The sequence below is a fragment of the Microcaecilia unicolor genome, chromosome 8, assembly GCF_901765095.1.
Source record: "Microcaecilia unicolor chromosome 8, aMicUni1.1, whole genome shotgun sequence".
Classification (NCBI taxonomy): Eukaryota; Metazoa; Chordata; class Amphibia; order Gymnophiona; family Siphonopidae; genus Microcaecilia; species Microcaecilia unicolor.
In genome coordinates this window covers 11,665,361-11,691,966 of record NC_044038.1, presented here as the reverse complement: position 1 = coordinate 11,691,966, position 26,606 = coordinate 11,665,361, and the positions used below count along the sequence as shown (strand labels likewise).

General features: G+C 47.7%; 1 protein-coding gene across 3 annotated transcripts in view; it reads right to left on the bottom strand.

Moving 5' to 3' along the window:
• The window catches only part of SMURF1 (SMAD specific E3 ubiquitin protein ligase 1), a 128,434-nt gene that overhangs the window by 19,868 nt on the left and 81,960 nt on the right, over positions 1 to 26,606 (bottom strand). For all 3 annotated transcript variants that reach the window (XM_030211012.1, XM_030211013.1, XM_030211014.1), the window contains 4 exons: positions 16,719 to 16,822; positions 13,706 to 13,820; positions 7,447 to 7,625; positions 5,895 to 6,032 (listed from right to left, as the gene is read on the bottom strand). In XM_030211012.1, the coding sequence (XP_030066872.1) occupies positions 5,895 to 6,032; positions 7,447 to 7,625; positions 13,706 to 13,820; positions 16,719 to 16,822 (536 nt within the window). The remainder of the gene's footprint in view (positions 1 to 5,894; positions 6,033 to 7,446; positions 7,626 to 13,705; positions 13,821 to 16,718; positions 16,823 to 26,606) is intronic.

Sequence of the window (26,606 nt, the reverse complement as noted above, 5' to 3'; positions counted from 1 at the left end):
GTAACTGCCACCAAGAAAATGACCTTCCAGGTCAAGTACTTCAGATGGCAGGAATTCAGTGGCTCAAAAGGAGGTTTCATCAGCTGGGTGAGAACGACATTGAGATCCCATGACACTGTAGGAGGCTTGACAGGGGGCTTTGACAAAAGCAAACCTCTCATGAAGCGAACAACTAAAGGCTGTCCTGAGATCGGCTTACCTTCCACTTGGTAATGGTATGCACTGATTGCACTAAGATGAACCCTTACGGAGTTGGTCTTAAGACCAGACTCAGACAAGTGCAGAAGGTATTCAAGCAGGGTCTGTGTAGGACAAGAGCGAGGATCTAGGGCCTTGCTGTCACACCAGACGGCAAACCTCCTCCAATGAAAGAAGTAACTTCTCTTAGTGGAGTCTTTCCTGGAAGCAAGCAAGATACGGGAGACACCCTCTGGCAGACCCAAAGAGGCAAAATCTACGCCCTCAACATCCAGGCCGTGAGAGCCAGGGACCGGAGGTTGGGATGCAGAAGAGCCCCTTCGTCCTGCGTGATGAGGGTCGGAAAACACTCCAATCTCCACGGTTCTTCGGAGGATAACTCCAGAAGAAGAGGGAACCAGATCTGACGCGGCCAAAAAGGAGCAATCAGGATCACGGTGCCTCGGTCTTGCTTGAGTTTCAACAAAGTCTTCCCCACCAGAGGAATGGGAGGATAAGCATACAGCAGGCCCTCCCCCCAATCGAGGAGGAAGGCATCCGACGCCAGTCTGCCGGTGGCCTGAAGCCTGGAACAGAACTGAGGGACTTTGTGGTTTGCTCGAGATGCGAAGAGATCCACCAAGGGGGTGCCCCACGCTTGGAAGATCTGGCGCACCACTCGGGAGCTGAGCGACCACTCGTGAGGTTGCATAATCCTGCTCAACCTGTCGGCCAGACTGTTGTTTACGCCTGCCAGATATGTGGCTTGGAGCACCATGCCGTGCCGGCGAGCCCAGGTCCACATGCTGACGGCTTCCTGACACAGGGGGCGAGATCCGGTGCCCCCCTGCTTGTTTACATAGTACATGGCAACCTGGTTGTCTGTCTGAATTTGAATAATTTGGTGGGACAGCCGATCTCTGAAAGCCTTCAGAGCGTTCCAGATCGCTCGTAACTCCAGAAGATTGATCTGTAGATCGCGTTCTTGGAGGGACCAGCTTCCTTGGGTGTGAAGCCCATCGACATGAGCTCCCCATCCCAGGAGAGACGCATCCGTGGTCAGCACTTTTTGTGGCTGAGGAATTTGGAAGGGACGTCCCAGAGTCAAATTGGTCCAAATCGTCCACCAATACAGGGATTCGAGAAAACTCGTGGACAGGTGGATCACGTCCTCTAGACCTCCAGCGGCCTGATACCACTGGGAGGCTAGGGTCCATTGAGCAGATCTCATGTGAAGGCGGGCCATGGGAGTCACATGAACTGTGGAGGCCATATGGCCCAGCAATCTCAACATCTGCCGAGCTGTGATCTGCTGGGACGCCCGCACCCGGGAGACGAGGGACAAGTTGTTGGCTCTCGTCTCTGGGAGATAGGCGCGAGTCGTCCGAGAATCCAGCAGGGCTCCTATGAATTCGAGGTTCTGCACTGGAAGAAGATGGGACTTTGGGTAATTTATCACAAACCCCAGTAGCTCCAGAAGGCGAATAGTCATCTGCATGGACTGCAGGGCTCCTGCCTCGGACGTGTTCTTTACCAGCCAATCGTCGAGATATGGGAACACGTGTACTCCCAGCCTGCGAAGTGCCGCTGCTACCACAGCTAGGCACTTTGTGAACACCCTGGGCGCAGAGGCGAGCCCAAAGGGTAGCACACAGTACTGGAAGTGGCGTGTGCCCAACTGAAATCGCAGATACTGTCTGTGAGCTGGCAGTATCGGGATATGTGTGTAGGCATCCTTCAAGTCCAGAGAGCATAGCCAATCGTTTTGCTGAATCATGGGGAGAAGGGTGCCCAGGGAAAGCATCCTGAACTTTTCTTTTACGAGATATTTGTTCAGGGCCCTTAGGTCTAGGATGGGACGCATCCCCCCTGTTTTCTTTTCCACAAGGAAGTACCTGGAATAGAATCCCAGCCCTTCTTGCCCGGATGGCACGGGCTCGACCGCATTGGCGCTGAGAAGGGCGGAGAGTTCCTCTGCAAGTACCCTCTTGTGCTGGAAGCTGTAAGACTGAGCTCCCGGTGGACAATTTGGAGGTTTTGAGGTCAAATTGAGGGTGTACCCCTGCCGGACTATTTGCAGAACCCACTGATCGGAGGTTATGAGAGGCCACCTTCGGTGAAAAGCTTTCAACCTCCCTCCGACTGGCAGGTCGCCCGGCACGGACACTTGGATGTCGGCTATGCTCTGCTGGAGCCAGTCAAAAGCTCGCCCCTTGCTTTTGCTGGGGAGCCGCGGGGCCTTGCTGAGTCGCACGCTGCTGACGAGAGCGAGCGCGCTGGGGCTTAGCCTGGGCCGCAGGCTGTCGGGAAGGAGGATTGTACCTACGCTTGCCAGAAGAGTAGGGAACAGTCTTCCTTCCCCCGAAAAATCGTCTACCTGTAGAGGTAGAAGCTGAAGGCTGCCGGCGGGCGAATTTGTCGAATGCGGTGTCCCGCTGGTGGAGAGACTCTACCACCTGTTCGACTTTTTCGCCAAAAATGTTGTCCGCACGGCAAGGCGAGTCCGCAATCCGCTGCTGGATTCTATTCTCCAGGTCGGCGGCACGCAGCCATGAGAGCCTGCGCATCACCACACCTTGAGCATCGGCCCTGGACGCAACATCAAAAGTGTCATAAACTCCTCTGGCCAGGAATTTTCTGCACGCCTTCAGCTGCCTGACCACCTCCTGAAAAGGCTTGGCTTGCTCAGGGGGAAGAGCATCAACCAAGCCCGCCAACTGCCGCACATTGTTCCGCATGTGTATGCTCGTGTAGAGCTGGTAAGACTGGATCTTGGACACGAGCATAGAGGAATGGTAGGCCTTCCTCCCAAAGGAGTCTAAGGTTCTAGCGTCCTTGCCCGGGGGCGCCGAAGCATGTTCCCTAGAACTCTTAGCCTTCTTTAGGGCCAAATCCACAACTCCAGAGTCGTGAGGCAACTGAGTGCGCATCAGCTCTGGGTCCCCATGGATCCGGTACTGGGACTCGATCTTCTTGGGAATGTGGGGATTAGTTAAGGGTTTCGTCCAGTTCGCAAGCAATGTCTTTTTAAGGACATGGTGCAAGGGAACGGTGGACGCTTCCTTAGGTGGAGAAGGATAGTCCAGGAGCTCAAACATTTCAGCCCTGGGCTCGTCCTCCACAACCACCGGGAAGGGGATGGCCGTAGACATCTCCCGGACAAAGGAAGCGAAAGACAGACTCTCGGGAGGAGAAAGCTGTCTTTCAGGAGAGGGAGTGGGATCAGAAGGAAGACCCTCAGACTCCTCGTCAGAGAAATATCTAGGATCTTCCTCTTCCTCCCACGAGGCCTCACCCTCGGTGTCAGACACAAGTTCACGAACCTGTGTCTGCAACCTCGCCCTGCTCGACTCAGTGGAGCCACGTCCACGATGGGGGCATCGAGAGGTAGACTCCCTCGCCCGCATCGGCGAAGCTCCCTCCGCCGACGTAGTCGGGGAGCCTTCCTGGGAGGTGGCCGCTGCCGGCACCGCACGCGGTACCGACGTCGGGGACCTCAACCTGGGCGATGGGCCAGCCGGCGCCACGCTCGACGGTACCGGAGGCGCAAGCACCGCCGGTACCGGAGGGGTAGGGCGCAACAGCTCTCCCAGAATCTCTGGGAGAACGGCCCGGAGGCTCTCGTTTAGAGCGGCTGCAGAGAAAGGCTGTGAGGTCGATGCAGGCGTCGACGTCAGGACCTGTTCCGGGCGAGGAGGCTGTTCCGGGCTGTCCAGAGTGGAGCGCATCGACACCTCTTGGACAGAGGGTGAGCGGTCCTCTCGGTGCCGATGCCTGCTGGGTGCCGAATCCCTCGGCGACCCAGAGCTCTCGGTGCCGACGCGGGGAGGAGACCGGTGTCGATGCTTCTTCGACTTCTTCCGAAGCATGTCACCGGAGCTCCCCGGCACCGACGAGGAGGACGTAGAATCCATCCGTCGCTTCCTCGGGGCCGAGGCCGAAGAAGGTCGGTCTCGGGGGGGCTGTACCGCAGGAGCCCTCAGGGTGGGAGGAGACCCACCCGAAGGCTCACCGCCACCAGCAGGGGAATGGACAGCCCTCACCTGCACTCCTGACGATGCACCACCGTCCGACGACATCAGCAGACGAGGTCCCGGTACCACCGACGTCGATGCAGCTATCCGATGTCTCGGCGCCGATGCAGAGGCCCGATGCCTCGATGCACTCGATGCAAGGGCGGCCGAGGAAGATGGTCTGGACGCTGACGACGTCGATGCACTCGAAGATCCCGGTGCCGATGCCAACGAAGAGCCCGAGAACAAAACGTTCCACTGGGCTAGTCTCGCTACCTGAGTCCGCCTTTGAAGCAGGGAACACAGACTACAGTTCTGAGGGCGGTGCTCGGCCCCCAGACACTGAAGACACGACGAGTGTCGATCAGTGAGCGAGATAACCCGGGCGCACTGGGTGCACTTCTTGAAGCCGCTGGAAGGCTTCGATGTCATGGGCGGAAAAATCACGCCGGCGAAATCAAAGTCCGAAATGACGGAAAAAGAGCACCAAAAACTTTAGAGGGAGAAAATCTCGACCGAGGCCGAAAAGAGGCCTACCCCGACGACGAAAGAAAACTTATCGGGGCCAAAAGCTGGAAATACGGGGAGGATTGAAACGAAACCCGGTGGAGGGGTTCCGGAGCACTTCCCGAGTACAAGAAAAGCTTTTCCGAAGAAAAAAAACACGTTCAACAATATGGACGCGCGAGGTCGACTCTCCGGGGCTCGACACGGCGAAAAATACGACCGTACCGAGTGCGGACAAAAGAAGACTGGCCGGCTCGAGCCGGTTTCGGGCGGGAAGACGGCCGCGCATGCGCGGTGCGCGCGAGGGCTAGCAAAGGACTTTGCTAGTGAAGATTCCGATTGGAGGGGCTGCCGTGGACGTCACCCATCAGTGAGAACAAGCAGCCTGCTTGTCCTCGGAGAAGTTTGGCTTCCCATTTGGGAGGATCTCTCTCAAATCCCATAGTTATTTGTTGAACATGGAATGTGGTTTGACTGGCGCTTCCAGACTGGGGGGGGGGGGGGGGGGGGGGGGGAGAGGGTTGGATATGGGACTTGAGGGGACATGGTTAGGAGGTATAAGCATTTTGTGTGTTAGTCTCTTGGTTGGGGGAGGGGCGCCTTGAGGAGTCCCACATGGTGACCTCGATTGCATTTCTTTGACAGCACTATAAATGAATGTGGGGGGGGGGGGGGGGGAGGGGGAATTATAACTTAGCCAGTCTTCATTGCACACACCAAATTTATTTTTGGTTAATCACGCTGATTCTTTTGATGATCTGTTTAACCTGTGTTAGCAGTTTAAAAAAAAAAAAAAAAATTTTATTGAGAAAGGGAGGGGCTGCTTCCTGGAGTGCTGGAAATCCTGAAAAGCAGTGCAAGCCTGATGCTAAGATATTTTGGAGTGTTAATAAATAATGACCGATGAGGTCAAATGGTGAGGAAATTCATGCATACAGTGTGGATTAAAGTTTGGAATTATTGGAATAAAGTTTGGAATTACCCACCTTCTGATGGTCCTGAAAAAATAGGTTGTTCTAATTTGAAATATTGTGATTTCTCATCTTTTGTGATATTTTGAGTTTTAAAAAACATTAATGTTAATGCACTTATTCTCACCATTTTGATTTTTTTTAACCTGAAATGGAAAATATCAGGTTTTGTTTTCTAAATTCCGTGCTCCAAGCTTCTCATAGGAGACACTCAACAAAATGTTACCTGACATATTCTTTCTTGTTCTCTTCTGTAACAGAAACATTCCTCCCATTTGGCTTGAGCTCATGTTGAAGGATTCGTCCAAACGCATTGTGCTCCACGCAAAAAGTGTGATCCAACACTGGGGTAATATCATTCTCCCTGTTCCCACAGAGAAAAGGAAAGACCATTTATGAACTGAACTTGTGCTGGCTGGTTTTATTATATGTTCTGACCTATCAGCCCCATCTTTACAATATAATTTCACATTCAAAGGTAGCATGACCCTACCAAGCACAAAGCCACACCAGTAAAACTATTTTAACCAAAATGACGCTGAAGCATGGTTTTGTGAAAGTCTGCATCTCCCTGCGGTATGCTTATTTTCCCCAAGTTCACCATTTTGTCCCTCTTTTAATCTAGGGGAGTCAAATTTGATCCAAGGGCAAGTCTGTGCAACCCAATACCCATGGCAAAGGCTCTGGGCACCATAATGAAAGAATCAAAGGTTGCCCACACCATGTACTTTCCACATTCCCAGTGCTTGGTTACTGACAGTTCTTCAGCTTGAGTGCTTCTGCAAATTTTGCACACAAATGTTCCACAAGCTATGTGGGAGGCAAGCATAGCGTTCTGAAAAAAAACTTTTCCCCAAAAGATTCCACGATCCGGGGCACCCTCCCCTAGGGGCACTGAGGAGCGAGTCTTTGAACTCTTGACTCTTCTGAGATCAGATTTGACCTCCATGGTGTGAGCAAAATGCAAAATTTATGAATACATTTGGATTTATACAAGTGCTCGCCAGAAGGTGCCCAAGTCTCTGCCTGCCTTACATGTTTGACAGGTGAGTCAGACCTAGGCAGAGGCACTGGGGATCTTCTGTTTATGTACGATTACACACTTTTATTTGTACCTCTGATACAGTCCTAGTAATGAAACATGACCAAATCGAGTCTTATGATTTGAACACACATGGATTTTCAGGTCTGTGATACTATATGCATTTGTTTTTACTATACAACTGATTCTATTACACACAGTGGCGTACCAAGGGGGGGGGGGGGCCACGCACCTGTCGGCTCTTCATTTTCATGCTCCCTTTGCCCCGGAACAGGTTACTTCCTATTCCGGGGCAGAGGGAGCATGAAAATGAAGAGCCGGCAGGCGTGCGGCACCCCCCTCCCCCACAGCGGCGTGCACCCGGGGGGGGGGGGGGGGGGTGTCGCGCTGTTCCGGGGGGTGGGCCGCATCGGCGATCCGCCCCGGGTGTCAGCCCCCCTAGGAACGCCACTGATTACACATGCTGCTTTATGGCAAAGTGCACAGTTTTTACTTTATATTGATCTCTGCTAATGAGGTTTATTTAATGTATCTGGTTGGTTATTACCACTTATTAACATTTTACTGGTATTTGGTGATCACATAAAGTTGGCTTTTCCTTCTGATGATTTTTTGGGGTTACCAGTCTAAGAAGGACAGCCCTTTTGTTTTGCGTGTTGTGATTCTAAAGCACAAGAGCCAGGCCCATCATGTTCTACAATTACAAAACCTGTTAGCAGCCTTGGACTGTACTTACAAGATCCAAACCAAGCTCTTGTGCAATTCAGGGTCAACAGATTCCAGATCCGACAGCTGAATGGGTTTCCCCAGCAGCTGCTTGTAGAAAGGAATGGTGAACCCCCCATTAATATAATGTCCGTGGAATACAGCCAAACCCATGATCCGACCGACAAAATGGAAATAAGACAGATGATCCTGTGGGAGATTGGAATGAAACCAAACAACAAGCATCATTAAGTCACTATGCAAGAAAGGATTTGGTTTAATACAGACATCTTGTGGAACATTTTATTCAGGTCAGTGAAGAAAAAGAACCAAGTATGTATTAGCTTGGCAATCACAGAATCACTTATCTGCTCAAATCTGCACCTTCCTCTGGTCAGTGAGCATTTGGAGAGGAAATTAAAAGCCTTTTTCCTTCATTTGTACATGTGGATAGCTCCACTTGTTAAATGAGGTACTCATTACTTCAATTTAATTTGATGAACAAGGTATCATAAGAGTAAATTATCTACAACTCTTGAGCACTGCTGTCTGTACTGGACAAACGAAGGCTCATCACCACATGGCCAGTGAGAAATATTTTTCCTTTGAATCTTGCCATTAGTCTCTCGCCAGGCTGGGTAATTTAAAGCACAATACCACCTGCTGACTTGATACACTAACGCCAAACTTCTCAGAAAGAGTTCACAGTTATGCTTCACTTCCTTACAGAAACTATTTACTACTACTACTACTAAGCAGCATTTCTATAGCGCTACAAGGCGTACGCAGCGCTGCACAAACATAGAAGAAAGACAGTCCCTGCTCAAAGAGCTTACAATCTGATAGACAAAAAAATAAAGTAAGCAAATCAAATCAATTAATGTGTACAGGAAGGAGGAGAGGAGGGTAGGTGGAGGTGAATGGTTACGAGTCAAAAGCAATGTTAAAGAGGTGGGTTTTCAGTCTAGATTTAAAGGTGGCCAAGGATGGGGCAAGACAAGATGGGGCTCAGGAAGTTTATTCCAGGCGTAGGGTGCAGCGAGACAAAAGGCGCGGTCTGGAGTTGGCAGTAGTGGAGAAGGGAACAGATAAGAAGGATTTATCCATGGAACGGAGTGCACGGGAAGAGGTGTAGGGAAGGACGAGTGTGGAGAGATACTGGGGAGCAGCAGAGTGAGTACATTTATAGGTTAGTAGAAGAAGTTTGAACAGGATACGAAAACGGATAGGGAGCCAGTCAAGCGACTTGAGGAGAGGGGTAGTATGAGCAAAGCGACCCTGGCGGAAGACGAGACGGGCAGCAGAGTTTTGAACCGATTGGAGAGGGGAGAGGTGACTAAGAGAAAGAAAGAGAAAGGAAAAAAAAAAAAAAAGACAAGTAGGATATGAGAGTAAGTCCACATGACACTCCTTCCTACATGTTTTTTTTTTTTTTTTACACCAGTGCAGGTTTGGTCCAGACTGGCAAGAAACAGAAAGAGAATGAGCACATATGAGAAATTCATCTTCTGTTTTGTCACTGCCAGTCTGTGCCATACAGGAGGTGGAAAACATAAAGGTAACCAGCACTCAAATCCAATTGATGCTCCTTATGATCTTGGACAAATCACTTTTCTCTCCATCAGCTCAGGTATAAATCTAGGAATTCATTTTCTAACGTGTGTTAACATGTTTGATGCACATTAATATGCAATAATGCAAGCTGTACTTAGTAAATAGGCTCAGTTGAACCGTATTTAATATACCACAAATAAAGAAAATATCTAAGCGGCTTACAATTTAATAATCGAAAGGAAAAGAAGAGGGGAGAGCAGGACAAGAGGATGGGAGGGGAGGTGAAGGAGACACAGGACTGTGATGGGGAATGATTACACTGCTGTGAAGCAACAGGCTCGTTGGGGCTCATATGGGTTGAGAGGGGAACACTTTACAAAAAGGTAGTTTAAGGACAGCCTTAAGCCTTATAAAGGATGTTTCCAGCCGCAAAGAGAGTGGGATGGAATTCCAAAAGGATAGGGGCAACAAGTGAGAATGAGGATGTTCTGGCCGAGTGCGAACGGATTTGGAGGTAAGTGGGTATTAAGAGAAGATGCTGGTTGGAGGGCTGTAAGGAATGAGGCAGGCTCTATGGACAACAGAAGGATTTGTGTTAAACTGCATTAACGCACATTAGTAATTGTAAGCCCTCTGGGACACTTACCTCAAGGTTGCTCTATTCAGCTAGGTTAAATACATTTTGTATAGCTTATGCCCAGCTGGCAATACCACAATGTTCAGTAAAGGTATGTGCCACCTTCCACATGACAGTCTTACAAATTAGTGCCACAAAGAAATCCCCTTTAGTCGAACTTGCCAAACTTGGGAGACACGCCACTCCTGCCTCATAAGCCTCAAAGATATAAGGGGCAAGAGCATAGCCCGACACTCAGAGTGCAACAGCCTCAGCAGGGTTCAGGACCAGAAGATTAGCAGTCAACCAGGATGTAATCTGATCCAGGCAAGACTGACAGATTAATGAAAGATGGAAATTGGGGAAAGACCAACAAAATGTCATCTGCATAGATGCAGAATTTAAACGGATGTAGACTGAATGAGAGAAGCTGAGGGAATGAAAAGTAGACTAGGGCAGCTGTACAGAGAAGGACTGATTTGAGAGAAAAGAGAACCACCATTGCGGAAGTGCCCGAAGACAGACGGTCAGCCTACTGCAACCCCCATAACAGAATCAGCCTACCCAGTCAAAACTAAACTGCAATGATTCTGTGCATATTTTGCCAACAAAATTAAGTCTCTGCCAGGATTTACAGGTAGACCCACCCAGTCTCCAATCAGCTAACCAGGAGTGCGCAAACTCGTCCCCTCCTGACTTAGACATATGGAATACTTAACCCAACAACAGAGGACAGCCTTGACAAAATCTTAAGAGACCTTCAACCAACTACATGCTCCCTCTACCCCTGCTCAGATAGTGCAGCAGGCAAGTATGGGCCTCACAGAAGGTAACAAAAATCATGAACTCCTCGTTTTCTAATGGGCAACTGCCAACAGCATTAAAAAGGGCAGTGGTGTGTCCCTTTACTAAAGAAAAACAACCTTGACCAGGACAAAGTTAAAAGTCAGCAGCCAGTATTCAACATCCCATTTCTAGGAAAACTTATAGAACAAACCATCTGTGATCAACAATTGGCTAGATGAGAGAAACTGGCTAGATCTATGTCGATCTGGATTCAGACCCGATTATGATTAACACTCAGTTCTACATCTCAATGGACGATATGCAGCTACTTATACCGATTAAACCTGACTTACCTACAGCCTTGAATAAACTGATTACCCATCTAACATCAATTCAAGAATGGGCTTAGCACAGCAAACTTTGCTTGAACTCAAGTAAAACCAAGCTTCTCTGGGTCCCTAACACAGGTGGATATGTACCTGACATCAAAATCTCTTTTGGGAAGTACGAACTCCCCTTCAAATCACAAGTCAGGAACCTTTGAATACAGTTAGATTCAACAATTACTCTGATTCCGCAAATCCAAGCAAACTTCAAGAGCTGTATCTATTATTAATGACAACTACACTGCCTCTCGCCTTACATCAAGAAGAAAAAAATCTTATCCCAGTTGTGCGTGCCATGATAACATCAAGACTGGATTACTGTAATGAACTCTACAATGGTCCGACTACAAAGTGTCTGCACCAGTTCCAACTGATTCAGAATTCTGCAGCAAGACTCACAGAAGGTTGAAAGCAACGTGACCACAACACACCATTTTTGCAAAAACGTCACTGGCTACCAGTACAATACGGGGCTAAATTTAAAACTGTCTGATCTTCAAGGCCCTTAAAGGAAACTGTCCCGAGTACTTGAACAGGATCACCCTCTACACACCTCCAAGGACACTAAGGTCCTCCCATGGAGTATCCCTAAACACACCCTCTCCAAAGGACATTACACAATGTGATACCCACTACACAGCGTCTTCTTCGGAGTAGCACCCACACTCTGGAATGTACTCCCTTGAAAGGCTCCGCTTAACTGGTCCACTCCTGAGCCACAGACCTTTGACCATACAGAGAAGGACCCACAACAACTGCCTTTGGAATATGTGCTGGCGGATCTGGGGAGGCAATCCCATTCTGCCCCGGGGACTCCAAAAGATCCTTGTGCTGTATTAACCATTCAGGTCCCTGAATGTATCTTGAAGGCTCCCAAATATATTAACCGTGGGGTTGACGCTTCCTTCTGCAGTTGGAGCTTTGCCGGTATACTCGTCTCTGTCTGGAGCTGTAGTTCACTCTCAAAGGTGCTGGCAATGAGTCTGAGCATGCTCTGCCTCACTCCCCCAAGTGATCATCACCATGGACTGTATCACATGCCACTTCTGGTGCAATTTTCTGCCCAGTGGTCTCTTCAGCACATAAAAGCACCCTCTTACACCCCCCCCCCCCCCACAATGTTCTGCCATTTCACATCACAAACAAGTAGACCCAGCACAATCACAACCTCTGAATTGAAAAAAAATGGCCTCAGTGGCGACTTTCACATGACCAAATCAGGTCATGACTCACTTGCCTCCTCACTGGCCATATAAATCTTTTATTCATATAAACTCTTTTTAATACTTTTAGTTTCATATAAAAGGTTTGTGAGCATACATCACTTTGAATGTAGCATTTAGATGCAGCACTGATAATTCAACAATCTGTGAAGGACCAGACGCCAACATAACATTATGTTTCGCTAATCGCTGCCTCGGGGATCAGTCCGGTCTGAGTTCAACAACGTATCTTTCCTCACATTGTTCTTTAATCACAGAAGAATGCGAAATGCTGAGTCTGCTTGTTTGTGATATTCATTACCCCCACTACTAATACTTATTTTGACCTGCTATTTCACATGGCACTTTTGATGCTGGCTCCCCTCACACATGTAACCAGGCTGACCCTGGCTCCACAGCCACCTCAAATGCTGCCTCATATACTTCTGAAGGAATTTTAGAAAGCAGTCCTGGAGCTGCAGGTGGCTGACTACAGTGTCTGGTGCTTGCATCAGCAGTCTCTCACACCTGCAGTTGGTACTACCAAAACTGCCTGTACTCCTAGTGGGAATGCTGCTCCAATCCTTTGCTGCTCATTCGTTGCTTCCAATGACCTGAATAAACAAACATTCACCCTCCCGCACTTCAGCTGCACAATGCATAGGAGCTCCTCCTGAAGTGGGGCCTAGCACCTCATCAGCACTGTACTCCCAGCTGAGGAAGAACTTATCTCCTTCCTATTTTTTTTCCCTTGTATAAAATGAAGCCAAGAAGATGAGGTACAGAGAGGCATTGCCTTTGAGAAAAGGAAGGAGGCTAGGAGAGGGAAAAGGATCTTAATGCCTCCAGATCTTTCACTTGAGTACAGATATAGAACCAAGGGACAGGCAGTTCAAGCCCCCCCCCCCCCCCAACCTGTCTGAACTCAACTGGTATTTCAGGTCTCCGGCTGGGCCAGAGCGTATACTCCAGATCAATGCTGCACATAATATCTACCATCTGATGGAGATGGGGAAAAACCGAGGAGCTGCCTGCACAATGCCTTAGAGAGGGCAGTATTGACAAGCATTTGTTCTGTCTTCATCTGCTGGCAGAGGGACATAATCCATTCGTCTGGAGCAGCATTAGAAAAATAAATTATAAGTCTGGAGGCTCTGCCAATATAGGATAAAGTTACCTGCTATTAAATGTTCTCCAAAGGCAGTATTTTAATAGAAGCAAGATAACCCACCCATCTCCTGTTGGAGAGTTGCACATTCGGTTATCTGTAGGCCTACTAAGTCTACAAAAATAAGGAACTGTGAAAATAGGTAGCCATTATAAAACATTATCACATTTGTCTACTGGTATTACACAGACAGTGTAAGTTCAGACAACTTATCCCGTACACAAGACATATTTCCTATTCATTCAGTTTCTAATTTCATCCCTTCCAGAAAGGAGACATCATTTTCTCAAAAATTCCTACAAAAAATGCAACAGTATACTCAATCAAGTGGAATTAATTGTTCCAGAGTATTGCATAGCAATGCTATGGAAATAACAGTTTTACAACTGACAAGCCATGGCAATAGGACCTAAACAGTTTAGAATATGACGATCCTTTTACATTCCTAGTAGTTCATTTATTTATATCATTTTCAGCGTAGTGAATTAAAGAAAAGTACCAAAACAGAACTACACAAATTGGTTAACACAAGTCACGCAAAAGCCATGTTGCCCTCCTTTCTGTTTATGGATACTTACAGGGTTGATTGAAGAATCTGGATTGATTTGCAGCGTGTAAATATTGTCAGTAGAATACTGGAACAGTCCATAATACGGATTCAACATTTCGTGGCACAGTAAATACAGCCATTCCCTGTCAGACAGAGCAAAATCTTTTGTAGGCTGGTAATGTCAATGAACTATGCACAATACAGTGTATTTGAGTCAGCTGAGTTTCGACAGGTTGATGTTAATTTAGGTTTCAAAATAAAACAATCTTTCTGCTGGAGAATGTTGGAAATGTTTACTTTTCGGTAGCAATAACTGGCATAAATGGTTTTTAAAGATGTGGAGACATGACCATTCACGGTCCTCTGATCCTATGACTCACACATGACAGATTGTAAACTGAAAAAGAGAGAAGCAAAGAGTGAAGGGTATACCAGAGATGTCAGCTCACATGCCACATCAGGAACTTAAGGCCTGGAGGGTGTTAAAAGACTACTTACATATGAAGTATTTTCTTTGAACTCTGAACCCTCATAATCAGTGGCGTACCAAGGGGGGGTGCTCCGCTCCCGCCGCCTCCCGTGGCCGTTCCCGCGGCGCCGCACATTAAAAAAACCGGCGAAGCAGCGTCGCAGGCAGCGCCTCGTGCCCTGCTTGTAAAAAAAAAAAAAAAATCAAATCTCCTTCCTTCTCCTCCTCGTCTTGACGTCGACTCGGGCCTTCCAATCAATTTGATTGGAAAGCCCGAGTCGACGTCAAGACGAGGAGAAGGAAGGAGATTTGATTTTTTTTTTTTTTTTACAAGCAGGGCATGAGGCGCTGCCTGCGACGCTGCTTCGCCGGTTTTAACGGGACTGAGGTGGGGAAGGAGAGGGGCGAAAGGGACTCGGGTGGGGGTGTTCAGAGGGGAGAAGGGGACTGGGGTGGGGGTCTCAGACAGGGGAGGGGAGAAGGGGACTGGGGTGGGGGTGTTCAGAGTAGAGAAGGGGACTGTGGTGGGGGTCTCAGACAGGAGAAGGGGAGGGGAGAAGGGGACTGGAACTGGGGGCTGAAAAAAGGGGTAGAGAGAGAGAGGGGACAGATCCTAGATGGAAGGGGGAGCGAGAGGGAGGGCAGACCCTGGATGGATGGGAGAGGGAGGGCAAATGGTGGATTGAAGGGGCAGAGAGAAAGGGCAGGCAGTGGATGGAAGGGACGGCAGAGAGGGCAGACACTGATGGCAGAGAGAGAGAGAGTGAAGACAGATGCTGGATGGAAGGAAGACGGTGAAAAGAAGATGAGGAAAGCAGAAACCAGAGACAACAAACTGTAAATAAAATATATTTTTTTATTTTTTTTGCTTTAGGATAAAGTATTGTAGATGTGTTAAATGTTTATAATAGAACATGTAAATAAGGTAATCTTTTTATTGGACTAATTTTAATACATTTTGACTAACTTTCGGAGAACAAAACCCCCTTCCTCAGGTCAGGATAGGATACTGTAACAGCACTATACTGTACTGACCCAAGGACGGAGGTTTTGGCCTCTGAAAGCTAAATGTATTAGTCCAATAAAATGGTATTATTTTACTTTCTATATTTGTTTTATTTCTATTTGTTAATTTGTAAAGTGGTGATTGGTACTTGTTAGTTTTTTTCAAATTTACATCTGCTGTCTTTATATTTTGCACAGTACTAGGGGACAGTTTCTGTGGTGTTGCATTGTATGCAGAGTCTGGCATTGGGGGTTCAGTTTAATTTTTGTCTAAATAGAAAGTTTATGATTACTAATTCTATAGTGGATTAGGGTGTATCTGTGTTTGTGAAAAAGACATGGCTTTCAGTTGGCATTGACTGTGCAGGATCTACGATCTGTACTATTCTGTCTGGTTTCGTTTTACAATAGGTGAATTGATGTTCTAGTGCTCACTGTAGTGTTTAAGATGCTTTCCTTTTCCTTGTGTGACTAGTAGAAATGACTGCTTATGGTATGGTAGAATTGCTCTATAGGTCCTGAGTGTTTTGTATTCTCGGCATGCCTAGTACTGGATTTTTTTTTTTTTGGGGGGGGGGGGGGGGTATTAAAAAATGACCGGCCCTGGGTGTCAACTACCCTAGGTACGCCACTGCTCATAATGAAACAAGGCTGATGTTATTTTCCCACACAGTATTATGCAGTACAACCAAGTTAGCTGTTCAGGGCTGAAAAGCACCTTCAGAACTAAGCATTTTTTTTTTTTTTTTTAATTTACAGATCTGATGAATTTTCTCAAAGTCATTTTAGTCCCTTGGTTACAGTGAAAAATGGTCTGTTCAGCTATAGTCTTCTTCTCTCACTTATGACGTCAGCTAGCAAATAGCCTTTTGAATGTCATGTGCAAGAAGTACCGAGCTGTGCAAACCATTTCAGTGCACTAACAAAGGAAAAACCTGTCGCGTGATGGAAGTCACGTGACTTACACATGCACGACATCCAAAGCACTCTTTTCAAAGGTGTCTTAATCACTATGTGCCAAATCTCTGCAAAAGTTTATAAAGAGTGAGACTTCTCAAACAGCTGCCAGTGTAGCCACCAGAAAAGTAAAACATGGGAAACTGTTTAAATAAATGTCTGCTGCATATTCTTAACCAGGATTGTAAGCTCTTTGAGCAGGGACTGTCTCTCTTTGTTAAATTGTACAGCGCTGCGTAACCCTAGTAGCGCTCTATAAATGTTAAGTAGTAGTAGTAGTAGTAGATTCATTCTTCATACACCCTGTGTTGTTCCTCTAAAGTAAGAAAGTGAGGAAACACAGAATGACTGTTAAGGGTTCTTAAGTTGTTACTCTGCTTTGAATGTCTATTTGTGTTCCTCCAAGGAAGGGAGTACTGGCCTCTTTATATCAAGGATTTTAAGTGCCAATGCGTTCCCATCTCTCATACATCTACTTTTTAATGAATAGCAAGCAAAAAGAAATTATAATGCACATGAAAAACATTAAAACACCTATATGAGGCAGAAAAGTCGCCGATACTGCTCCACTGAAAGGGAAAATAATGGTGTAAAAAGACTCAAACCTCACCTTGCCACTCCACCATAATCTAATCCTTCTTCTCCACGAAATTTCACCATAAGGCGCTTTTTTAGGTCTTTGGGCCTCATCTTCATTATTTGACGATATGACTCCTACATACGTAAACAATGTTTTTTTAAAGTAAAAATGCTTCGCTTCACTCTGCACAGTAAGTTTCCAAGAAAATCTTTTGGCATCCTCCTGATGCAATGAAATCATTTGCATTACCAGTAATGACAGGGGCTCCAGAACCCTTGTCTCCAAAAGAGTCAACAGAATTCCATGACAGAATCAAAGAACAAAGATATTTTTTACCATTCGGTTAAATCCAAGTCATGATTCTCATGCTTTTGGGATAAAACATGATGCCTCATATCATCTCTCTTCCATTTGTTAAGAGCAATATTCTACAGGTTCTTTTTTTTAATGCTGCACTTTGTCCATCAGATGTAACATAGGGGAAACAGCATTTTCTCTTGAGCAATCTTTCCATCTTACTTTCGTATAACACAGGGGTTCTCAACTCAGTATTCAGGACACACCCTGCCAGTCTGTTCTTCAGGATATCCACAATAAATATGCATACTAACAATCCAGGTTTTAAATTTTCCTAATTATCGGTTAATTTTAATTAATCTCTGTATTATAACCTAAACTTACACATCCATATTAAAACATTACCATTATACCACAAAGCATAACTTTATTCAATTCAAATACCTACTTAATTAATGGAGATTAAACACACCACTGGAGTAAAGTATTTAACAACTCTGGCACTCTAAAGATTTTTTTACATATCCTGTAAATTTATACAACATACTCATGGTCAGTTGACTTATCTTTTTGTTGTCCTTCCAAATAAAGAGATGTTTGTATATTCACACGTATAATCCAAAAACGAGTGTCAGTAATACTGACACTCGTTTTTGGATTATACGTGTGAATTAGGAAGGGTATGGAGTCCAGGTGTGCGGATGTTATAATGCCGTTGTATCGCTCCATGGTGCGACCGCACCTGGAGTATTGTGTTCAGTACTGGTCTCCGTATCTCAAAAAAGATATAGTAGAATTGGAAAAGGTACAGCGAAGGGCGACGAAAATGATAGTGGGGATGGGACGACTTTCCTATGAAGAGAGGCTGAGAAGGCTAGGGCTTTTCAGCTTGGAGAAGAGACGGCTGAGGGGAGATATGATAGAAGTGTATAAAATAATGAGTGGAATGGATCGGGTGGATGTGAAGCGACTGTTCACGCTATCCAAAAATACTAGGACTAGAGGGCATGAGTTGAAGCTACAGTGTGGTAAATTTAAAACGAATCGGAGAAAATGTTTCTTCACCCAACGTGTAATTAGACTCTGGAATTCGTTGCCGGAGAACGTGGTACGGGCGGTTAGCTTGACGGAGTTTAAAAAGGGGTTAGATAGATTCCTAAAGGACAAGTCCATAGACCGCTATTAAATGGACTTGGAAAAATTCCGCATTTTTAGGTATAACTTGTCTGGAATGTTTTTACGTTTGGGGAGCGTGCCAGGTGCCCTTGACCTGGATTGGCCACTGTCGGTGACAGGATGCTGGGCTAGATGGACCTTTGGTCTTTCCCAGTATGGCACTACTTATGTACTTATGTACTTATGATTGGGGTATTCCTATTGCAGGGTCTTTTAGAAGCAGGGAGATCCTGGATTCTCTACAGAGGGGAACTACTCCAGCAGTCCGTAATGGAACCCATGCAGGATGGGGCCATACTGCACACAGTGATTACTAATGGACAGAGTGTCTCTGAAGTTATAGTAGGTGATCACCTGACATCCAGTGATCACCAATGATGTGGTTTAATGTTAAGATAGGTGTGGAGAGGGTTCAGTCAAAAGTGAAGGTTCTAGACTTCAAAAAAAAAAAAAAACTAACTTTATTCAGATGGAGGATTACCTCAAGGAATTGCTGTCTGGATGGGAATATTTGGAAGAAGTAAATAAAAGCGAGAGAAAAAGGAGGCTGCTTTGGTTCTCAAAAGTAATAGCTGAAAAGGAAAAGACGAAGAGGTTCGCCTTTGTAAGCTACAAGAGATTGCAGATAGAGGAAGACAGGTGACAATATCTAGAAAAGCTAAGAGAATCTGGTAGAGCAGTCTGGAAAGCAAAGCTACAAACAGAAGAAAAAAATAGCCAATATGATAAAATTGGGGGGGGGGGGGGGGGGGGGGACCAGATATTTTTTAGACAAGTTGGAGATCAGATAAAGTGCAAAAGTGGCATTGTGAGACTCAAATGTGAAGGGAAGAAATATGTAGAAGCTGATAAAGATTAAGGCGGAACTGCATAACACATCTCTGGGTACGAGTCTGTTTGTTGATCATTTCTAGTTTGATGCTGTGTTCAGTTGTTGCAGCTTTGATTTTGTTCTTCCTTGCCTTTTTGTACTGGTTATAGTCAATAAAATATATTTAATATAAAAACAGAGAATAGCAAAGTTTTTGGAATCAAATGGATTAGACGACCCAAGGCAACATGGTTTCGTCAAAGGCAGGTCTTGTCAGATTCTTGGACTGGATGACCAGAGAGTAGGACTTAGGGAGAGTGCTGGATGAGGTACATTTAGATTTTAGCAAAGCCTTTGACACAATTCTGCACAGGTGACTAATAAATAAACCGAATGCCCTTGGTATGGGCCCTAAAGTGACTAACTGGGTTAGGAACTGGTTGAACGGAAGGCGACAGGCGGTAGTGGTAAATGAAGGTCATTCTGAGGAAAAGGATATTACCAGTTGTGTGTCGCAAGGTTTGGTTCTTGGGGCAGTTCTTGTTAAACATTTTTAAAAGCAATATTACTGAAGGGATGTCTGGTAAGGTTTTTGCCTGTTTGCAGACGATAACCAAAATCTGCAGTAGGGTAAGCACCCCCGATAGTGTGGATAACACGAGGAAGGACTCTGTGAAGCTAGAGGAATGGTATGAAATTTGGCAGTTTAGACTTAATGCTAAAAAAAAATGCAAAAACCAGAGGGAATGGAACAGTTCAGTGGGTGAACAACTTTTGTGCATGAAAGAAGTGGGACTTGGGTGTGATTGTATGTGAAGATCTTAAGTTGGTCAAACATGTAAAGAAGGTGACAGCAAAAGCTAGAAGGATGCTTGAGTGCATAGGGAGAGGAATGGCCAGTAGGCAAGGTCAGTTCGAGGGTGGCAACTAAAATGGTCAGTGGTCATCATAAAGGTTATGGATACAAAGATCTCAATAAGTATGCTCTGGAAGAAAGGTTGGAGAGGGGGGGAGATATGATAGATACATTTAAATACCTATGCGGCATAAATGCACAGGAGGCGAGTTTCTTTCAATTAAAAGGAAGTTCTGGAACAAGGAGGCGTAGGATGAAGGTGAAAGGGGATAGACTCAGAAGTCACCTGAGGAGGAAATACGTCCTCACAGAAAGGGTGGTGAATTGTTGGAACAACCTCCTGGTGGAAGTGGTAGAGACAAAAACAGTATCTGAATTCAAGAGAGCTTGGGACAAGTACATAGCATGTCTAAGGGAGTGATAGGGAGATGAGATGGCGTGGGTGGACAGAATGGATAGGCCATATGGTCTTTATCTGCCTACATTTTTCTCAGTTTCTCCTATTTAATGTGTGAACCTTCACTCTTCTTGCTCATGCAGAGCTCTATAGAGGAAATTTCATTTCTCAGTTTTTTTTTTAATTTGAAAAATAATTTTTATTAAACACTCCATCAATGATATAATATACACACACTCAGCCAACCAGCTACGCAGTTGAACAAAGTGAACTTCAATTCAACCAGTTTCAAAACATAGGTGATTTTCTCCACTACCTCCCCCCCCCTCCCATTTCTCAATTCTTATTTGTATTTAAGCTGATATTCTATACCTATTTACACTAATCAAAACATTATGCATAGTTTTAATTTATTAGCGTATGCAGCAGAACAGAAGCGAAAGCTCATAGTGTTTAGTAACGCTAATGAGTTTGTGTTTGGTTAGAAACGCAGAGCGTTTGACTAACTTTCTCAGCACTGTTTTGTTTGCCGTTTTACTACAGTGACCACAATAAACCTTTCAAGAGGATGATTATATAAAATCCAACAGACCCCTGATGCAGGCCAAAACACAGCTGTGCCGAGTCTCGTTGTACTATAACAAACTGTAAAATCTGTAGAATCGTCCACTTATTCCCGAATCTTCGTTGTTCTGCTGCATACTGTATAATCCTGTGGAGATTTGTTTCTTCTGTGTATACATCATCATTTCATTTATGAGCTACATGACTGTATAAAGCGAATGCTACATACCTGTAGAAGGTATTCTCCGAGGACAGCAGGCTGATTGTTCTCACTGATGGGGTGACGTCCACGGCAGCCCCTCCAATCGGAAACTTCACTAGCAAAGGCCTTTGCTAGTCCTCGCGCGCCCATGCGCACCGCGCATGCGCGGCCGTCTTCCCGCCCAAACCGGCTCGTGTTCGTCAGTCCCATATGTAGCAAGAGAAAGCAAGGGAAGACACAACTCCAAAGGGGAGGCGGGCGGGTTTGTGAGAACAATCAGCCTGCTGTCCTCAGAGAATACCTTCTACAGGTATGTAGCATTCGCTTTCTCCGAGGACAAGCAGGCTGCTTGTTCTCACTGATGGGGTATCCCTAGCCCCCAGGCTCACTCAAAACAACCACCATGGTCAATTGGGCCTCGCAACGGCGAGGACATAACTGAGATTGACCTAAAAAATTTACCAACTAACTGAGAGTGCAGCCTGGAACAGAACAAACATGGGCCTAGGGGGATGGAGTTGGATTCTAAACCCCGAACAGATTCTGAAGCACTGACTGCCCGAACCGACTGTCGCGTCAGGTATCCTGCTGCAGGCAGTAATGAGATGTGAATGTGTGGACAGATGACCACGTCGCAGCTTTGCAAATCTCTTCAATAGTGGCTGACTTCAAGTGGGCTACCGACGCAGCCATGGCTCTAACATTATGAGCCGTGACATGACCCTCAAGAGCCAGCCCAGCCTGGGCGTAAGTGAAGGAAATGCAATCTGCTAGCCAATTGGATATGGTGCGTTTTCCCACAGCCACTCCCCTCCTGTTGGGATCAAAAGAAACAAACAATTGGGCGGACTGTCTATTGGGCTGTGTCCGCTCCAGATAGAAGGCCAATGCTCTCTTGCAGTCCAATGTGTGCAGCTGACGTTCAGCAGGGCAGGAATGAGGACGGGGAAAGAATGTTGGCAAGACAATTGACTGGTTCAGATGGAACTCCGACACAACCTTTGGCAAGAACTTAGGGTGAGTGCGGAGGACTACTCTGTTATGATGAAATTTGGTGTAAGGGGCCTGGGCTACCAGGGCCTGAAGCTCACTGACTCTACGAGCTGAAGTAACTGCCACCAAGAAAATGACCTTCCAGGTCAAGTACTTCAGATGGCAGGAATTCAGTGGCTCAAAAGGAGGTTTCATCAGCTGGGTGAGAACGACACTGAGATCCCATGACACTGTAGGAGGCTTGACAGGGGGCTTTGACAAAAGCAAACCTCTCATGAAGCGAACAACTAAAGGCTGTCCTGAGATCGGCTTACCTTCCACACGGTAATGGTATGCACTGATTGCACTAAGGTGAACCCTTACAGAGTTGGTCTTGAGACCAGACTCAGACAGGTGCAGAAGGTATTCAAGCAGGGTCTGTGTAGGACAAGAGCGAGGATCTAGGGCCTTGCTGTCACACCAGACGGCAAACCTCCTCCATAGAAAGAAGTAACTCCTCTTAGTGGAATCTTTCCTGGAAGCAAGCAAGATGCAGGAGACACCCTCTGACAGACCCAAAGAGGCAAAGTCTACGCTCTCAACATCCAGGCTGTGAGAGCCAGGGACCGGAGGTTGGGATGCAGAAGTGCCCCTTCGTCCTGTGTGATGAGGGTGGGAAAACACTCCAATCTCCACGGTTCTTCGGAGGACAACTCCAGAAGAAGAGGGAACCAGATCTGACGCGGCCAAAAAGGAGCAATCAGAATCATGGTGCCTCGGTCTTGCTTGAGTTTCAACAAAGTCTTCCCCACCAGAGGTATGGGAGGATAAGCATACAGCAGACCCTCCCCCCAGTCCAGGAGGAAGGCATCCGATGCCAGTCTGCCGTGGGCCTGAAGCCTGGAACAGAACTGAGGGACTTTGTGGTTGGCTCGAGATGCAAAGAGATCTACCAAGGGGGTGCCCCACACCTGGAAGATCTGTCGCACCACACGGGAATTGAGCGACCACTCGTGAGGTTGCATAATCCTGCTCAACCTGTCGGCCAGACTGTTGTTTACGCCTGCCAGATATGTGGCTTGGAGCACCATGCCGTGACGGCGAGCCCAGAGCCACATGCTGACGGCTTCCTGACACAGGGGGCGAGATCCGGTGCCCCCCTGCTTGTTGACGTAATACATGGCAACCTGGTTGTCTGTCTGAATTTGGATAATTTGGTGGGACAGCCGATCTCTGAAAGCCTTCAGAGCGTTCCAGATCGCTCGTAACTCCAGAAGATTGATCTGCAGATCGCGTTCCTGGAGGGACCAGCTTCCTTGGGTGTGAAGCCCATCGACATGAGCTCCCCACCCCAGGAGAGACGCATCCGTGGTCAGCACTTTTTGAGGCTGAGGAATTTGGAAATGACGTCCCAGAGTCAAATTGGACCAAATCGTCCACCAATACAGGGATTTGAGAAAACTCGTGGACAGGTGGATCACGTCTTCTAGATCCCCAGCAGCCTGAAACCACTGGGAAGCTAGGGTCCATTGGGCAGATCTCATGTGAAGGCGGGCCATGGGAGTCACATGAACTGTGGAGGCCATGTGGCCCAGCAATCTCAACATCTGCCGAGCTGTGATCTGCTGGGACGCTCGCAGACGAGGGACAACAAGTTGTTGGCTCTCGCCTCTGGGAGATAGGCGCGAGCTGTCCGAGAATCCAGCAGAGCTCCTATGAATTCGAGGTTCTGCACTGGGAGAAGATGGGACTTTGGATAATTTATCACAAACCCCAGTAGCTCCAGGAGGCAAATAGTCATCTGCATGGACTGCAGGGCTCCTGCCTCGGACGTGTTCTTCACCAGCCAATCGTCGAGATATGGGAACACGTGCACCCCCAGCCTGCGAAGTGCAGCTGCTACTACAGCCAAGCACTTCGTGAACACTCTGGGCGCAGAGGCGAGCCCAAAGGGTAGCACACAGTACTGGAAGTGACGTGTGCCCAGCTGAAATCGCAGATACTGTCTGTGAGCTGGCAGTATCGGGATGTGCGTGTAGGCGTCCTTCAAGTCCAGAGAGCATAGCCAATCGTTTTCCTGAATCATGGGGAGAAGGGTGCCCAGGGAAAGCATCCTGAACCTTTCTTTGACCAGATATTTGTTCAGGGCCCTTAGGTCTAGGATGGGACGCATCCCCCCTGTTTTCTTTTCCACAAGGAAGTACCTGGAATAGAATCCCAGCCCTTCTTGCCCGGATGGCACGGGCTCGACCGCATTGGCGCTGAGAAGGGCGGAGAGTTCCTCTGCAAGTACCTGCTTGTGTTGGAAGCTGTAAGATTGAGCTCCCGGAGGACAATTTGGAGGTTTTGAGGCCAAATTGAGGGTGTATCCTTGCCGGACTATTTGGAGAACCCACTGACCGGGAGGTTATGAGAGGCCACCTTAGGTGAAAAGCTTTCAACCTCCCCCCGACTGGTAGGTCGCCCGGCACTGACACTTGGATGCCGGCTATGCTCTGCTGGAACCAGTCAAAAGCTCGTCCCTTGCTTTTGCTGGGGAGCCGAGGGGCCTTGCTGAGGCACACGCTGCTGACGAGAGCGAGCGCGCTGGGGCTTAGCCTGGGCCGCAGGCTGTCGAGAAGGAGGATTGTACCTACGCTTGCCAGAAGAGTAGGGAACAGTCTTCCTTCCCCAAAAAAATCTTCTACCTGTAGAGGTAGAGGCTGAAGGCTGCCGGCGGGAGAACTTGTCGAATGCGGTGTCCCGCTGGTGGAGCTGCTCTACCACCTGTTCGACTTTCTCTCCAAAAATATTATCCGCACGGCAAGGCGAGTCCGCAATCCGCTGCTGGATTCTATTCTCCAGGTCGGAGGCACGCAGCCATGAGAGTCTGCGCATCACCACACCTTGAGCAGCGGCCCTGGACGCAACATCAAAGGTGTCATACACCCCTCTGGCCAGGAATTTTCTGCACGCCTTCAGCTGCCTGACCACCTCCTGAAAAGGCTTGGCTTGCTCAGGGGGGAGCTTATCCACCAAGCCCGCCAACTGCCGCACATTGTTCCGCATGTGTATGCTCGTGTAGAGCTGGTAGGACTGAATTTTGGCCACGAGCATAGAAGAATGGTAGGCCTTCCTCCCAAAGGAGTACAAGGTTCTAGAGTCCTTGCCCGGGGGCGCCGAAGCATGCTCCCTAGAACTCTTGGCCTTCTTTAGGGCCAAATCCACAACTCCAGAGTCATGAGGCAACTGAGTGCGCATCAGCTCTGGGTCCCCATGGATCCGGTACTGGGACTCGATCTTCTTGGGAATGTGGGGATTACTTAATGGCTTGGTCCAGTTCGCCAGCAATGTCTTTTTTAGGACATGATGCATGGGTACTGTGGACGCTTCCTTAGGTGGAGAAGGATAGTCCAGGAGCTCAAACATTTCAGCCCTGGGCTCGTCCTCCACAACCACCGGGAAGGGGATGGCCGTAGACATCTCCTGGACAAAGGAAGCGAAAGACAGACTCTCGGGAGGAGAAAGCTGCCTTTCAGGAGAGGGAGTGGGATCAGAAGGAAGACCCTCAGACTCCTCGTCAGAGAAATATCTGATGTCTTCCTCTTCTTCCCACGAGGCCTCACCATCGGTGTCAGACACAAGTTCACGAACCTGTGTCTGCAACCGTGCCCGGCTCGACTCCATGGAACCACGGCCACGGTGGGAGCGTCGAGAGGTAGACTCCCTCGCCCGCACCGGCGAAGCTCCCTCCGCCGACGTAGTCGGGGAGCCTTCCTGGGAGGCGGCCGCAGTCGGTAGATGCCGGACACCTCACCCCGGGCAATGGGCCAGCCGGCGCCTCACTCAACAGTACCGGTGGCGCAAGCACCCCCGGTACCGGAGGGGTAGGGCGCAACAGCTCTCCCAGGATCTGTGGGAGAACGGCCCGGAGACTCTCGTTCAGAGTGGCTGCAGAAAAAGGCTTTTCAGCTTGGAGAAGAGACGGCTGAGGGGAGATATGATAGAAGTGTATAAAATAATGAGTGGAATGGATCGGGTGGATGTGAAGCGACTGTTCACGCTATCCAAAAATACTAGGACTAGAGGGCATGAGTTGAAGCTACAGTGTGGTAAATTTAAAACGAATCGGAGAAAATTTTTCTTCACCCAACGTGTAATTAGACTCTGGAATTCGTTGCCGGAGAACGTGGTACGGGCGGTTAGCTTGACGGAGTTTAAAAAGGGGTTAGATAGATTCCTAAAGGACAAGTCCATAGACCGCTATTAAATGGACTTGGAAAAATTCCGCATTTTTAGGTATAACTTGTCTGGAATGTTTTTACGTTTGGGGAGCGTGCCAGGTGCCCTTGACCTGGATTGGCCACTGTCGGTGACAGGATACTGGGCTAGATGGACCTTTGGTCTTTCCCAGTATGGCACTACTTATGTACTTATGTACTTATAAGTCGATGCAGGTGTCGATGTCAGAGTCTGTTCCGGGCTGTCCAGATTGGAGCGCATCGACACCTCTTGGACAGAGGGTGAGCGGTCCTCTCGGTGCCGATGCCTGCTGGGTGCCGACTCCCTCGGCGACCCAGAGCTCTCGGTGCCGACACGGGAAGGGGACCGGTGTCGATGCTTCTTCGATTTTTTGGAGCGAAGCACGTCACCGGCGCTTCCCG